General features: G+C 44.7%; 1 protein-coding gene across 1 annotated transcript; it reads right to left on the bottom strand.

Moving 5' to 3' along the window:
- Positions 1-3376: 3376 nt before the first annotated feature.
- LOC109765298 (NAD-dependent malic enzyme, mitochondrial) lies at positions 3377-11870 on the bottom strand. Its single transcript, XM_020324089.4, has 19 exons — positions 11413-11870; positions 11232-11328; positions 10148-10266; positions 9804-9971; positions 9476-9604; positions 8716-8776; positions 8267-8370; positions 8066-8149; positions 7152-7258; positions 6840-6951; positions 6420-6533; positions 5385-5450; positions 4763-4835; positions 4603-4689; positions 4324-4378; positions 4158-4229; positions 4015-4077; positions 3827-3941; positions 3377-3746 (listed from the first exon to the last, which is right to left on the bottom strand). The coding sequence occupies exons 1-19, from the start codon at positions 11581-11583 to the stop codon at positions 3672-3674; spliced, it is 1872 nt and encodes a 623-aa protein (XP_020179678.1). The 5' UTR covers positions 11584-11870; the 3' UTR covers positions 3377-3671.
- Positions 11871-17208: the final 5338 nt, after the last annotated feature.

Raw genomic sequence — 17208 nt, 5'->3', positions numbered from 1 at the left:
ACAATATGGAATGAAAGGAACGTAAGTAGCACCCCACCGATGATCCTTCTTGAGAATATAAATAATGAAGCAAGCTCGCATCGTGGACAATATGGAATGAAAGGAACGTAAGTAGCACCCCACCGATGATCCTTCTTGAGAATATAAATAATGAAGCAAGCTTTGGTTCATTGCTGGGGTGAAAAAGTTGAGATTAATCAATGCCATTGCCGGCGCAAAATAGTTGGGATTAATCAATGCCGGGCTTTGTGTCATTGCCAGGGTGAAAAAGTAGGGATTAAATGGCGCAAAAAAGTTGGGATTAATCAATGCCAGGCTTTGGGTCATTGCCAGGGTGAAAAAGTTGGGATTAATCAATGCCATTGTCGGCGCAAAAAAGTTGGGGAAGTTGGGATTTAATCAATGCCATTGCCGGGACGAAAAAGTTAGGATTAATCAATGTCGGGAGAGTAATGACTAAAGGACTGTGATATTTGGCACATGTGTGCCATATAAGCAAAACTGCGACACCTATACTTCTTTCACTTTAAAGTACCACGCAACCCCCCTTCTTTCGACCCCGCCTTCCCCAAACGACCCCGCAAACTCACCCGAGAAACCTGCTTCTCCCGCACATCTCGCGCGCCCACCCCGAGAAAACTACCACTTCTTCATGTCTACCACATGATAAAAAAAATATTACGCATGTGGGATTCGAACCCACACCTCCTTGGCACCAAAGCGCGCCACCACAGCCAACTCACTCTTAGGTATTTGTTGCTCAAACTAAAGAAACTAATCGTGGTAAGGTGTGGGTTCGAATCCCACATGCGTAATATTTTTTTTGTTACTACAAAACGGTATAGAAAACGGTATAGAAAATTACCACGATTTCCCCTCAGGATAAAGTTACCATGGTATTCGCATGCAAGTTATCAGGCCTGTGTTGCATAAGTTACCGTGCTATTTACATAGAACTTACCAGATACTATGTTTCAACAACTACACCCGTTTCAAAGTTACCACTGTGTTTTGTACACAAGTTATAAGGTCTTCGATGTGTGAAATACCGTGATACTTACATATAAGTTATCAGGGTATGTGTACATCAACCTCGCCCCTGGTCAAAGTTACCATGGGGGATTGTACATGAGTTACTGGGTCTACAGTTCGTATATTATCATGGTACTTACACTTAAAAACCTGGATGTGTTTCGGTAACTTTTTCCATAGGTCAAAAATTACCATGATGTTTTTGCGTAACTTATCACCCCTATAGCAGGTCAAAGTGGGCCGTTTTTCTAGGCCAACCCACGAGCACGTGTGCCCCTCATCACACTAAACATTATGTGGCTTTTTCGTGGCACACCATGTGTTGTGTTCATCTAAGAGGCCCCGCGAGGTGAGTGTATGTTTTTAACAACTTGTTTTCCTTTGGTAAAAAGTTACCATCATGTTTATATTGTAAGTTATCGGTTATGCGGTGCTTATATTATCATGTTATTCATACAAAAATTATCAGGGATGTTTTGAACAACTTTTTCCCAGGACAAGAAGTTATCATGGTGATTCTAGGTAACCTATCAAGCCCGCAGTGCTTAAAATATCATGTTATTTACACAAAATTTATCAGGGGTATGTTTCAGCAAAATCCCCCCCCCCCCCCCCCCCCCCACGGGTCAAAAACTTATCATGGTGTTTAGTTATCGCAGTGCATATGTTTTCATGCTATTTACACATAAAAATACCAGGGGAGGGAGGTATAGTACCGTGCTATTTTACACAGAAGATAGCGGAGTATCTTTTCAAAAAAATCTTCCCTATGTTCAAAGTTACCATGGTGTTTCTACCTCAGTTATCAGATGTGTGTTGTGTACATTATCATCTAGTTACACATAAATTATCGGGTATCTTTTCACATTTTTCTTCCCCAATGGTTAAAGTTACCACGATGTTTGTATCTAAATTATCAGGTCTATGGCGTGAATGTTATCGTGCTATTTACAGAAATTACCAGGGGCCGTGGTTCAACAAATTTCTTCCCAATGATCAAAGTTACCACGATGCTTTCACCAAAGTTATCACGCCTTCAGTGCTTATGACCATGCTACTTACACATAATGTACCGTGTGGTATGCAAAAGTTATCATGTTGGTGGTGCGTCATTTATCGTGGTGGTGATGGAGAATTTACCACGGGAAAAGTTTATGTGCCAGGTTTGATAAGTAAAACAAAAGTTTTTCAGTGCTAAAATATTAAAGACAAAACATGTCAAAAAGAGTATTTCCCTTAGCTTGTCCAACATTGAGTGTCATAGATGAGGTGGTTAGCTCCCTTCGTTGATTACTTGCAGACCAGAGATCAAATCCCAATCCAAGCATTATTTTTGCCTGAAAATCGGGAAGGCGCGTGGGGCCGGAACTGACGGTGCTGGATGCGTGTGGCAGTTTTGCAATCTGCCACACGGTTGCCACTTACATATTTCAATGACTAAATACCTAATGTAATGTATGTGGGGCCATGGGCCATGTACTCCCTCCTTTCCGATTTATAGGGCTTATCTCAAAATCTTAGTTTTTTTATTTTATAAGGCTCAATTTGGTTGTTCGCCATCACAAGTTCAGATTTTAACGTGCATTAAATAATTGCATGCAAGAACTAAGAAATTTTTTACAATTAATACATTGGTAAACATAAATTTTTGAGAAAAACAAAAGCATTAATTGAGTGCTTTTGTAAATTACAAAAAATATTCCACCACTCACCATCTACCTTGGTTGATGAGATTTTTGAATTGAGCCCTATGAACCGGAAATGAGGGAGTAACAAACTCTATTCCCTCTTAAGTAATGAATGAGGCAAAAAAAATTTGCCTCCATTAAAAGAAGATATTGTTCTGGAACTAGAATCTAGAGCAAGAAGGATCTATAGAAGGCGGAACTCAAGCTGAATGCACCCCGATGAAAGGTAACATTGGAAAAACTACTCATACAAGCACATGCTCCCTCCTTTCCAAATTAAGTGTTCGTACAACTGTATTTTGGTACCGAGGGATTACTTTACGCGATAGGTAATGGACAATACTTCCACATCGAACAGATTTGGAGCAGGGTAGTTAGCACAATTCAGTCGTTCCAAACGTGCCTTCAAAACCAGCGAATTCCTGCATGGTTAGTTGCCAATGGCCTCGTGCACCAAGGTTAAGAGATTAGGAGAAAGATGGGAGCTTGGAAAGGAGGAAAAACATTGACCAAGATTGGGGAACTAGAGGAGCTACAAATTAGTTTACTCGTTGAAGCCATCTCTCCCTTTTGCCAACGACCATATGATGTTAGGCAAGCGGTCAACTTGCTGCTTCCAAGTCCCAGTTAGAAACACACGACATAAGATATGACCGTTGGGAGAAAACAGGAATGCAAGTCCCAGTTATTATTGCAAGTACCTCATCAACTTCAAATGTGACAGACAGGGAGCTGCGAGCCTATCCCGCACTACCTGGTGTACCTCTGACAGCATTAGACAACTAAAAACTGGGGCCGGTCTTGTGATCTATCATGTGATCGATCGCATTAAAACAATTGTGAGACTCAATGCTCGTCGTGGAGGTGGCTATATTTCCAAAGATCGAAAGAATAGCCTAAGGTAAATTGCACATGATGAATGAGCATGTATTTTACAGCATGAGTAGAATTCTAGTCTTTCTTGTACACTACTGTTGGATAAACTGGATTCCACATGTTGTTCTTGACATAATCAACTGTTTCTTCCTGCAACACAAATTTTTTGTTCAAAGTTAATCAACTAACATAATCATAAATCCTGGATGAGCAGTAAGGTGATTTCCTACCTCGCTCAGTCTTGCAAGCTCGCGTGCATCCATGTCACGGTATCCCTCAGCTAGGTCCTCTGCAACAGCTTCCCTCACAACTGCTGCCGCCACCTCCTTAGTGATGTCACGTATTCTGTGTGTAACCATATATAATCAATAGGCATATAACACGGAAAACTGAAACATTGATTGTACGAGTATATAACCTGGAGGTTGGAGGGTAAATTATCCCTTGGAGAACCTCCTCCTCTTTCATGTATGAAGCCAAGCTAAACAATTTCATGGTTAATAAAATAAACTAGATTAAATAAGCAGCCTGCGTCAAAAGATGACAGGTCAAGGAAGTCACCGCTCTGCCGCCGCCTGAAGCATTCCATCAGAGACAATCCGTGCACCAGACAACAGGGTTCCAAGTCCTATTCTGCACAGTGGTCAAGCAACGGAAATGAATCATAATTTGCACAAGAACCAAGTCTCGTTGCATATATATAGTTTACAATAGTAACAGGACTAACCCAGGAAAGAGATACATGTTATTCCCTTGATTAGAGTGGCCGATCTTTCCATCACCTGCAAGAGAATCAGTATAAGCTACTCAGAGTAACATCTTACAGATTGAGTATCTCCGCGATTCATCAAATCATCACATTTTTGGTTACGCAATATGTTTGATCCATTGCATTAGCTGATGCCAAGCATAGTAAGATATAACTGACACATTACGACATAGTGATGCTCAGCTGACATTGGAAGGGGCACCACAAAAGGAAGGACGCAAGACTGGACAGACATACCAAGATCCACATCATCAAATGGGCTTCCACTGGAAAATACGACCTTTTCACCAATAATTGAGAAGGCTTCTTCAGGTGTACATTCAGCTATAATATGTAACCAACACAGAATTAGATGGCAGCTGTAAAGAAAACGTTAGTAAACTTTCATATCACGAACCATTCTTAGTTGGATTTGACATCGCAAAAATTGCTGGTCTGGAAGAGGACGAATCTTTTAGTGCTTCTAAAACCTGAAGGTACAAAGAACCACCACAATCAGCGGCATCACTTCAATTGTTGACCATTATCAAAAAGTCAAAATAGCAGACATCATGCAACTAATGATTTAATCTAATCAACGAGTGCCAAACTGGTCCTGATGCAAGGTCCATAACTTCAGATAAACATAGGATTTGCAGGGGCCCTATAGACAGAATTACCACCACGCAGAAAAAAAAAAGACCTACTCCCTCTGTAAAAGTAGTGACCTAAAACGTCTTATATCTTTAGTGACCTAAAACGGCTTATATTAGTTTACAGAGGGAGTACAATCTAAGGGTACTATAAATATAACGAATTTCATTATTTAACTAACAACAGTCCGGACATAACTGGGAAGTTAATGGCTCTGCCATCTGCAACATATTAAATGTCCTGTCATATAACTAGTCACTGAAACTAGTGGCGGTAACAACAATAGGACACAGATCGTGAATTAGCTTATGGCTTTAGCTTCGGTGAAACTTGCTTGGAATCAATGCTGAACAAACTTGGCATGCAGTTATTGTAAAATATTATACCTCCTTTGAGAACAAACCACCAACAGCAGATAGTCCAAGTATGACATCAGGCTTCACCTTTTTAACCTGTTCGATACACATGGTACAGTATAAATAGTTGAGCATCAGCAGCACCAAAACTTGAACTCAAAACTATAGAGGATCAACACTAAATAATGCATGAGCTGGACAATCTTAAATTCTAATGGGGTCATTTGGAGCTTCAGTAATATATCCTACTGCTACTATTCATATGCATCAGTCTTAAACTCCACATGTCTTATTCTTTCACGAACTGAATTTTATTTCGGTAAGGTAAATGTGAATTTTAAACAGACTTAAGGCTGGCTTTTCGATGGAAAGCTTATACTGATATAACTTGAAAAATGCAATATCTCGTAAATAAAGTTCAGGGAAAATGTAAAAGAAACACACAGTACCATTGGTGGCGGCACCAGACCGGAAGAGGTTAAAAGTTGTTAAGAGTACTATTTATATAGCCATGTAGCCTTTTGTATTTACCCCATTGTATAAGGGGCTTTCTGCATATCCTACACCTGTACATGTATATATACTGGCCTATGGCCTCATGGGATTACAAGTTGCATATTTCCTAACATGGTATTAGAGCCCTAGGGTTTTTTTGTAACAGATTTTTTTTTTTGCAATCTGAGTTATACTCCCACATGGAATGTGGACTTTGTGAATGACATTAGTTCTAGGCCAACAAAATTCGTGAAAGACATTACAACAGCGAATACCAGATAATACAAGCACTGGCTGTAGGGAGAGATCGCTAGAGATAGTAGTATTTCTGAACATTTTGCATCTAGGTTCATTTTAAAACTCATTAAAAAGAGCACTTCTAAAATATTCAACTATACTTAGCGAATAAGCTAGAAAAAAATCTTGCTAATAGTGAATAAACTCTGGCATGCACATATTACCATGCATGGATCTTGGTAGTCAGTAAGATGTATGCCTAACAGTACATATGCTGTGAAAAGAACCATCTATTATAATCTAATATAATAAATATAAACTTTAGATAAATACCACTTCAATCAAGCTTGCACCCTCATTTAGGCCTTGATGAGTTAGCTCACTCTTTCTCCTAGCAAAAGGACGTGCATCTGGGTCTATGTCTACACGTTCCTCTGTTATTAAACCCTGGCCAAAATAGAATAGAGATAATGTAGTAAGGTTTACAAAAGTGCATGCAAGGAAGATCAATCGTGAAGATACAAAAATTCTAGACCGTGTCAAGTGTCAACACATTGCCAAATTATTCAGCTTATGATTGGCTGATAAGCATGATAATCATTCACAAGCAATGTGATAGTGGAGTGGACTTTGATAGAACATGCAGTTAATTTTTGATAGAACAACATAGTGTAATCCTTATTGAAACTATTATCATACAAATACAAGAAAACTCCAGCAGGCATAAGAAAAATTCTTAGGGATCCGACTCACGTGAGCATCGACTATCCAGAATTGGCTCCTAGCACTCTCAAAAGCAACCTCGTTGTTTCCCAGCATCCTTGCCATGGTCCTGCTTGCAGCATTCACAACACCAATCCCAGCACTACAAAAGGTGAAATGTAATTAACGTCATACTTCTGAAATGCACTTGATCAAAGGTTATGATAATTTTTTGATCTTTATTGATGTAATCAAGTTTCAGTAACATCATAGTTAGTGCATGGGATCAATTCAGTCATTAATCATGAAAGAGTTATACTCTAATTTTGTAATAAGTTCTGGAACATTGGAAATTATCCGAACCTGCCAGCACCTGCGACAACAATCTTTTGCTTTGGGAAGTCTATCATTGGCCTTCCTTGTGCTCTTACAGCTCCAAGAAGACCAGCTATTGCAACGCCAGCAGTTCCCTTTGTACATAAATAATAGTCATCTCAAGTGTGATAAGTTTACTCCACGAATTTTCAAATATATTGCACATTGTGAGTGAAAAGGATTAAGTATATAAGCCAACAAAAATATCAAAAGAAATGACTATGCTATTCTTATTTAAATATCTTGGATATGGAAGAGCGAACAGTTTGTGGTTCTATTCTTATAAAGGTGGGAAGATGTGATAAACGATGCCAAGAATGGAAAAATAGCAATAAACCTTCTGAAAAAAAAATGTGCATGCATTAATTTCTGACAGTGGATACAAAAAACGATAGACCTTATAAAAACAAACAGAGGGAGTACTATTTCAATTGTTAATGAAGTAAATATGCAATAAATAGAAAAAAAAGTTTCTTCATCTTTTTTGATCCGAGAGACCGTGGGATGCCCCCACAGTATTTTTAAAATTATATCAGGAAGGAAACAAACATATGTACATGAGAGGGGGGGGGGGGGGAGATCCCCCATATTTACAACGAAGGACTAATCCAATCAACTAGAGGTTGTCTTTTGTGGGCAGGTATTCTAAGGGAAATAAGAGTGATATCTTCCTGAAAAGGACCTTCCAACTAGGGAAGCTAGACTGCACATTCTCAAATATAAATGCTGAGATGTCAAAACCTCAGATTAACAGACTTGATTTTGACTGTAAGTCTGAAAGTAATTGAACAAAACGTTCTTAGCCATGAAAAGTGTTGGTGTGCCAGAAGGAACATGTAGATATCATAGCACAAGACAACACATAATGGAAAAACATAACTGGCATAAGTCAAACTAGTTACCTGCACATCATCATTAAACATACGATAAGTCTTCCTGTAACGCTGCAACAACCTGAAGGCCCACTTGCTTTGGAAATCTTCAAACTAGAGGACATAAAAAAGTAATTTTGAAAATGTTCCAGCTAGCCCTCAAAAAAAAATGTTCCAGCTAAAGCCACATGCAGAAAAAAGTTGAGCAAGCACCAAACACCAAAATAGCACCTGTACAATCACATTGGGCCAACGAGAAAAAACAGCTTCCATGAATTCATCAATAATTTCAACATATTCTTCTCCCTCAAGACGGTGTTCTTGTAGCCCAAGATCTGTACAGCACAAAATTTAGGAAAACAATAGCAGAAAAGACTATTCGATCTCTTGTTCACTATCTAGTAAAAAGGTGCAATTGCCTGCATCATATTCTAAAGAAATTCTAGAATAATGCTTGAGAGTAACAAAGAACAGAAAAGGCCATTGATTCTCACGAGCTAGTAAAGATTACAACATCACACATATGCATCTTTCCTGGAATCTGAATCAATCTAAAATACAGCTATAATAGTGAGTAGGTGACTCTGATATTTATTTATTTTCCTTTTAGAGAACAAGGGTGGTCAAATGTTTTAGAGAAAAGTATGCGCAACTAACAAAATGTTCAAAGAAGAACTTACAAAGAGGATCCTTGAGGAGTTTCTCATTGTTAGTTCCCACATCAATCATAACTGGAAGAACCTACAAGAATATTAAACAATGGAACATATAAATATAAACTATACCAACAGAATATAATACACCCTCTGTTGCTTTTGGTAGGGTGTATTTTGAGACAAGGCTTTCACCATCAATTACTCTACCAGTATGCAATTTATATAGCATAAGGTGTCATCAGATTCTAATACAAACGTAATTGCTTATGATTGTGATTTGTATCACATATTCACATGCACCACCTATTAATAGAGTATTTATTATTCAAGCATTATCTGAACAAATCAAAATATGTCTTACAAAAGAAACGGAGCGAGTAGGAAATAGATAGCAGTAGAACACTTTGCAACTTCATAATATCTAAGCAACCAGCGCTGTAGCTGTTAGGTCATGCAACACAAACGCGATCATCAAGAGTCGTATTTGAAGCTTCAGCTTGATAAACATCATTTATCTTGGTTCAGTACAAAAGCAAGCCAAACTGATAACATTCTAAAAGAAAAGAAATTTTATCTCCCTGAATTATTATGAGAAGAGGCTGATTGGCACAATCAGATTAAGTAGCAAAACGTTATTTTGTTGTGAATAAAATCCGTGTAGCTCAAATATCAAACTATAGTTATTTGAAATTAGAGATATCAAATATGAAAATATAGATGTAAAAAATGGAAGATAGAGAACAAGGTAAGTCTAACAGTTTCCTAAGGAGTAACAAAAGCATACCCTCTGGGGATTTATTCCAGCAGCAGCAACATATAAATCCAGCTTCCCTATAGCAATGCCAATACCTTGCACCCCTAGATCACCAAGGCCCAATATCCTGCTTCCATCAGTCACCACTATCATGTCGACCTGTGAAAGATTAGTCACTTATGTTTATTTGAAATATAAGAAACTTGTCGTCAGAAGATGCTCTCCCAGCCCTAGGAGATCTTCAAAAGGCAAAAGATATATCTTAGCCTCTTAGCAAAAGAGCTTTATAACTTTAAGACACTGAAAGAGTTGAACTACAGAAGACCAAATCAGTAAATGGACAAGAACAAATGCATACCTGATCAGCTGGCCAGTTGTACACCATGGACATCATTTCACCACGATCCTCTGCACTAAAATACATTCCCCGAGGCCGTCTAAACAAGCCACTGTAATTTTGGCAAACAGCGCCAACAGTCGGTGTGTAAACAATAGGTGCATACTCCTCAATATTATCTATTAAGACCTATTGAAGAATCAAAATAAGGTTAAATAAGGTAACCACTTTGAAAAGGAGCCTACATCTGAGACTGCAATACAATAGAGTTAACAAAGCGGTTGCACAACCATATAATGAGAGAAACACCATCAACAGAAATATGTTTGCGCCTAAAAGAATGTGTGAGATGTGGAGTTGCACACCTTGTAGTACATCGTTTCGTTTCTGTCATGCAGTCTGTTAAGAATACGCCATTTCGCCAGTTGGTAAGTATCAGATGGCCCATCTCTTGCATTCTGCTCCAGCCGTTTAAGGTCACCCACTATAATCAAAATAAATAAAAATAAAAGAAGAGGTAAATCCACTGCTAAAATCAGCACTTGTAGAACCTCAGTTAACTTTTTTTTCGCGAATACGCAAAGCTTGCGTATCATTCATTGATAGGTAGAGTATTGAACGTACATTGAGGAGGAGGGGGGGGGGGGGGGGGGGCTAGAGTGCTACGTACACAAGGATGGCGTAATCGCTAGCGCGAGCATGAAAGGGAATGGGTATACTCAGCCCCAGTACAATCATCGGACGTCTACGGCACGATGGACGCTAAACCCTTAGCCCCTAGTATGCTAGTACTAAACCCTCATACTCCCTCCGTCCGAAAAAGCTTGTCCCAAGCTTGACCCTCAAATGGATGTATCTAGTACTAACTTGGTGCTAGATACATCCATTTGAGGGACAAGTTTTTTCGGATGGAGGGAGTACATCTCTAGACCTGAGTGAAACTTGCAGCTTCAGCATTGGAGCCACTTGGTAGTTTGGACAATTTTTCAACTGAGTTTGTGATTGCCGTTTGAACTTTAACCGGTACATCGGGCCATCGGCTATACTTGATTCTAGATTTCAGAGAAGTTGTTTGACCTAGCTTTGTAGAGCACTAGAAGCCGGTTTTGAAATTTGGAATTATTCCAAGCTGGAGCCTAAACACAAATCACACATTTACACTAGACTAGAGATCAAACCAAAAAGTTTAGCCTGCAGTTCCTCGGCATTCAGCAACGATTCAGCAACGCACATACTGAGCAACATTAGTGTCGTTCCCACTCAATGTCTGTGAATTGGAGTACTAGCTAAAGTCACTCACCCTCCAAACCCCTAAAAATGGACCGATCTGGTTATCATCATCCAAAATACCTCCCTGCGCGGCACCGACCAATCCAATTTTGGGAGAGCCGTAAACGAGACACGGAGTAAGCAATGAAGGAATTGAAGCGGCGGGGTATCATGTCGTACTGAATCGGTCGATCTGCTGCTGCGAGGAAACGACACTGGGCGGGAGCAGGCCGCGGAGGCCGAGCCGGTCCCTCTCCGTCATCGAGAACGCCGTTCCCTGCAGAAGCAGCACAACCCGCGCGCGTCAGGCCACCCTCTGCAAACGGAACGAGGAGACGACGACGAGCGAGTAGGCGCGTACCCGGTTGAACCATGGGTCGTGGAGGATGTCGGGGCCGCGCTTGTGAAGGACGACGGGGCGGTGGCACTCAGCCGTTACGAACGCCCGCGAGCGCTGGAGGAGGAGGCGGTGGAGGGCGTCAGGAGCGAGGGATCGCCGGAGGCTACGCGAGATGGACGACGCGTTCGCCATCCCCGCCCGCGTTCCGGCTGGTCCTGCTGCTAGTGGAGGCCGCTGCAGTTGATGCTGGTTCCTTCCTACCAGTGGGAAAGGGGACGCGTAGTCGTAGCTTTTTCTGTGCGACGTGCGATGTGTTGGAACTATTCTCCGATTTGGGCGAGACGACGCGGGGGGTCTCTCTGCCGGTCGTGGCTGCCCATTGGCGCCGACACAGAGGAGACGAGCCCGATCTCCGCGGTGAGACGACTTTTCATTCCGGGTCGCGACCGGTTTGAGCTGTGTAAATCACGTCCAAATTCGCCGACCATTTCATTTCTTTGACGCGTCTAGCAAACCTTCTGAAGCCGAATTTAGGCTTCCGTCTACGCCGTAATTTTTTTTTAAAGACCATCATGACTAGCTTTATTAAGATCAAATAGTTCATACCACGCAATGAATATTTGGTTTTATTAAGAGAGCCACCTCTCTCAAAGCCACGACTTTGGTAGTAATAATTTGACACATTTAAGAGACCTGAAATGTTGGAAGAAACAATGATTTTAGGATGCATCCTCGTAGAATGGCTGAGAACGCTTTAGCTTTTGTTGATTTCATTGTGCAGAAGTGTGGTAGGACTACAATTGTTTCAAGGCGTGATATCCAGATATCTCCTGTTAAATGGGTTCCGTCGCCAGCAGATGTAGTGACGGTCAATGTGGATGCTGCACTTTTTAAAAAGTCTCGACGGATGAGAATTGACGTGGTGATTAGGAATCACATCGGAGATTGCTTGTTGGCTTGCCGCTAGCACGCCGACAAGTTTAGCACCCTAGAATTAGCTGAAGCACCAACACTACGATGTGCGGTGGCTCTCATCCGCAGGCAAAGATTTCCGAGGGTTGTTTTCCGGTCAAACTGTTTGTCCGTTATTCAAAGAACCAATGTTTTGGTGATTGGTCGCTCGCCAGTGGGGCTCATCATTGCTGATATCAAGGAGTTGGTGTCGTTCTTTCCGTCCGTTCGCTTTAGTCATGTATAAACCGTTCGTCGAATGATACAACACATATCTAACTACATCTTCTCAGTCCCCTAGTAAGAGCATCTTCAATGGCAACCCGCAAATTTTCTCCCGCATCCGTCCGCGGACAGGGAGAGCAAGTCGACGGACATGGATGCGGGAGGCCGACATCCAACCGTAGCCGCATACATTTCAAACTCCTTTTCGACAACCCGGAGGAAATTCGTGAAAACACGCCTTGATATCGTATAAACATGATGGATTTCATACAAACACGACGGATTTTCATTACATTTAGAACAAAAAAACCCACCCGGCCCTAAACCTATCATATGGCGACGGCGCCCGGCGTCCAAGCCCATGTCGTCCTCCATCCGCCGTTTCCATGAACATCGACGATAAGACCCGTGAAGTGAAGATGCGGTCTCCGGCGAGGAAGAGTAGAACACGGGAGACGAACCGGACCACATGGGACATAAGGACCTGCCGCCTAACCAGCTCTGAAAAGGTTCGCTCATGCCTGTGGCCTACTCATCCTTGAAGGAGTCCACGGCCTGTCCGTCGTCAGTGGTCGTGAGGTCCACTATGGAAATGGTAGCGTCGGCACTGGCGTCCTCCCACCGGGCCGCCTGATAGTTCGTCGGCAGCGCGTAGGAGGCGCAACTGGCATTGTTCTCCTTCGCGATCGAGGCTTCTTGGCGAGCGGCGGCTTAAGCGCGCACGACATCTTAGATGGCACGCTGCTCCGTGATGAAGTTAGGGTTCGTCGTGGCCATGGCCTCCACGGCCTCCTCGCTCACGCGCTCGCCGTAGATCTGGCCCTCCATCAGCCGGTGTTGCTCCAGGAGGAACATGTTGTACCGTTGTTCCTCTTGTGCCTGCTGGAACATCGAGAAAGGCGCCGACGCAGGCTGCACCTCCGCCATGGCGGCGTTGTAGTGCGCCTGCTCTTGCTCCATGGTGAAGCCGGCGTGCATAGGAGGCGCGGAGTCGAGGCGGTGTCATCGGAGCCCGTCTCCATCGTGATGTCGTCCTCGTTGTCGGAGACCTCGGGCGAGCTGGTCGGCAAGCCGGCCTCGATCCGCCTGGCACGGCAACTCTGCTAGACGGCGGCAAGCGTGGCCACGGTGTGCTTCATCTCCGTAGAAAGGCTCTCTCACAGAGCTTCGCCGCCTGTAGTCATGGCAGATGCACTGCAAGGGAGGAGGATGGGGAGCGGCTTGTGTTTGGTGTGGAGTTAGTTGGACGTGTCCGCCTTTAAATAGCAATTTCCGGTGAGGCGAGGCATCCAGGTGCATCAATGCGCGGCGCCGGAGTGGGTTTCTCGGCCGGCGAGCCTGCTTAATGGTGGCATACGGACGGGAAGGGGCATTGAACGGGCGTGGTAGATATCTATCGCGTCCTGTCCAGTCACGCTTCTCCGGCATTAAACGGGCGCGGACAACGAAAAATGCATCGCGGGCGGCGCCCTCGGCCAGCCTGCCGCTTCAGTGGCGGAGGTCGCGCCCGCCTGAGTCGTCTTCAATGTGGAGCAGTGCGCTCTACAAGGGCTTGAATGCGTGCAGCTGGCACCGGGCGGGAATGCGCGCAGGCGAAGGAGGAGGGGTTTGGGTGGGCCAGGGCGATTAGAAGCGGGCGTGGGGAGCGGTTCGAAATCCCGCAAAACCACCCCCATTTGTCTTCAATTTGCGGGAGAAAGTACGTCTGGACCGCGCCGCGGACCGATACAGGACCGTGTTGGACGGCTTCCGCGGTCTAGACAACACAGTCTAGATGTATGAGGAAGATTTGCGGGACGGTGTTGGAGATGCCCTAACTTTTTCAATTATTCTTGATCAGTAAAGCACGATATACCTTAAAAAAGCAAACCTTCTGACAGTGTCACGATTCAAGTGTCTCATAATACCTATGGAAGCTGGGAAGTAACTAGGCACTTTCTTATTCTTTATTTGCCGTTGCATTTGATAACCTATTTGAAGTTAGAAGAAAACTTATTAGAGTGTTTTCAATGTCGACTCTCAAATCGCTCGCAATCGTTTGGACCATGCGGTTCGAACATGTTTTGTCATCCAACACGGTTCTGTTTCAGTCCGCTCGACGGTTCGAGCGTCATTTTTCCGGCAAAACTGGAAGCAAGCCCCAGGCTTTGCGGATATCTGGACCGCTTCGACACAAACGTCGGTCAAACCTAGCCCACGCAAACCCTCTCCCTCGCCCATGCCTTCTCCCGTCCGAAGCAGTCAGCATCGCTCCAGTGTCGCATTCATGCCAGCCCATAGCGGACATGACCTCTCACGTTGCTCCAGCATTGAAGCGGCGTGCCTGCTGAGAGCGCCGCCCAAACTGCCCGGTGCATGTGACTGCTCTATGTTCAAAGGTGTAACGCCCGGATGATTAAGCTATAGTAAAACTCTGCTAATGATGCCACGTCAGCTCCGTTACTGTTGCTAATCTCTCGTTAGTTCAAAACCGATTCAAAAATCAATTCAAAATATGGCAAACAACAAAAGTTTTCAAACTTTAGAACAAAAATGTTCGGTTAGTGCCAAATATTATGTAGGTAATTGTTGTGAAGGAAACTCATTTTTAGAAAATGCTAAAAGGCTCTAAAATAAATAGAACAGAAAAGGAAAATAAATAAAAGAAAAAAAACTAAAAGAAAATAAAAGAGAAAGCAACCCCCCACTGGGCTCGGGCATAGCAGGCCACCAGGCCGCCCGACCGGCCCACCTGGCCCAACCAATCGGCCGGCCCACTCCCTCTCCATAACCCCCCCGAAACCCTAGCCGTTCTCCCCCGTCGCCCCACTCGTTCCCCCACTCCCCCTCGATTGGATCTGGATCGGGAGGAGCCCGATCCCCTCGCCCCTCAACCCCCGACGCCGACGCCGGCGCCCGGAGCTTCCCCGCCGGACTGCCTCCTCCTCCTCACCGGCCTGCCTCCTCTTCGCCGCATCGTCCCCGTCTCCCCACCTCGACCCCCGTCCCTACAAATCGCGGTGAGGCCCCGCCTCCCTCCGCTTCCCCCCGCTCACCTCCCCCTGCCCGCGATGGCCGGCGCCCCGCGCACCCCTGCACGCGCCCGGGCGCGCGCGCCCGTGCCCCTGGAACCCCGTGCGTCGCCGCGGCCCCGCTCCCGTCGCTGCTCGCCCTCCTCGCGCGCATGTTCGCTGGGCCGTGCCCCTGCTCCCGTGGCAACTGCTCCTGCTGCTTGCTTGCGGCTGCGCTGCTGCCGTTCCTCCTCCTGCTGCTGCTTTTAACTATTGCTGCGCGCTGCTGCTTCGCTGCTAGCCCTGGCCGCCGGTGCCTCGTCGTGCCCGGCCGCCCGCCGCTGCTCCCGGCGGCTCCGACGAGCCACCCCGCGCGCACCGCCGCTGCTCCGCCGGGCGCGCGCCCTTGCATCGCCTCGCCTTCGCCCCACCGCCGGCGTCGACCTCGCCCCGCTCCTGCACCCCCTGTGCCGGCGAAGACGCCACGCCCGCGGCCATCTCCGGCGCTCCGGCGCCCTGCTCCTGCCCCTTGCCCCGCCCAGCCGCGGTGGCCTCACCGCGTCACGCCCCAGCGGCCGTCGCCCGCGTGCCCGGGGCTGCCCCGTCGGGCGCCTGGCGCCGCCCGCCCCGTAACCCGTTCGCCCGCGCCCGTTTGGCCCCAGGGGCCTATGACAAACGGGCCCCAGCGCCCCAGAACGTTTTTTGTAAAAATAATAATTAAATAAATAAAAATAAAAATGAATTAATAAGATTAATTATTAATTAATTAATTAACTAATGAATTAATTAAGTTAATTAATCCTGTTTAATTAATCTAATTAACTAGTTAGGTTAGTTAAACAGTAATTAGATTAGCTAAATCCTGATAAACCTAAATAGAGTATGACAGGTGGGTCCCACTGGATCCACACGTCAGTTTGACCAGTCAACACCTCTGTTGACTGCTGACATCATGCAGACGTCAGCATGCACTATTCTGGATAATGTTGAATTAAATTAATTAAATAAATTCTAAAAATGATTTAAAACTTTAGAAAATCATATAAAATAAACCGTAGCTCAGATGAAAATACTTTCTACATGAAAGTTGCTCAGAACGACGAGACGAATCCGGATACGCAGCCCGTTCATCCGCCACACATCCCTAACCTATTGAACTCGCAACTTTCCCCCTCCGATTCATCTGTCCGAAAACGCGAAACACCGGTAATACTTTCCCGGATGTTCCCCCCTTCGCCGGTATCACCTACTACCGCGATTGGGCACGCCTAGCATCATGCTTTGTCATGTCATGCATAATCATGCATTTATTTGCATTGTATTTATTGTTTCTTCCCCCTCTTCTCTCGCTAGACATCGAGACCGACGCCGCTGCTACCCAGTACGACTACGGTGTTGCCGACCCCTCCTTCTCGGCTGAGCTTCCAGGCAAGCCCCCCCTTGATCACCAGATATCGCCTATTCTTCTCTATACTGCTTGCATTAGAGTAGTGTAGCATGTTACTGTTTTTCGTTAATCCTATCCTGATGCATAGCCTGTCCTTGCTACTACTGTTGCTACCCTTACCTGCAATCCTACCTGCTTAGTATAGGATGCTAGTATTCCATCTGTGGCCCTACATTCTTGTCCGTCTGCCTTGCTATACTATCG

The sequence above is a fragment of the Aegilops tauschii genome, chromosome 2 (assembly GCF_002575655.3).
Source record: "Aegilops tauschii subsp. strangulata cultivar AL8/78 chromosome 2, Aet v6.0, whole genome shotgun sequence".
NCBI lineage: Eukaryota > Viridiplantae > Streptophyta > Magnoliopsida > Poales > Poaceae > Aegilops > Aegilops tauschii.
The sequence above is the reverse complement of the archived record's forward strand: the minus strand, read 5'-3'. Positions and strand labels throughout refer to the sequence as shown.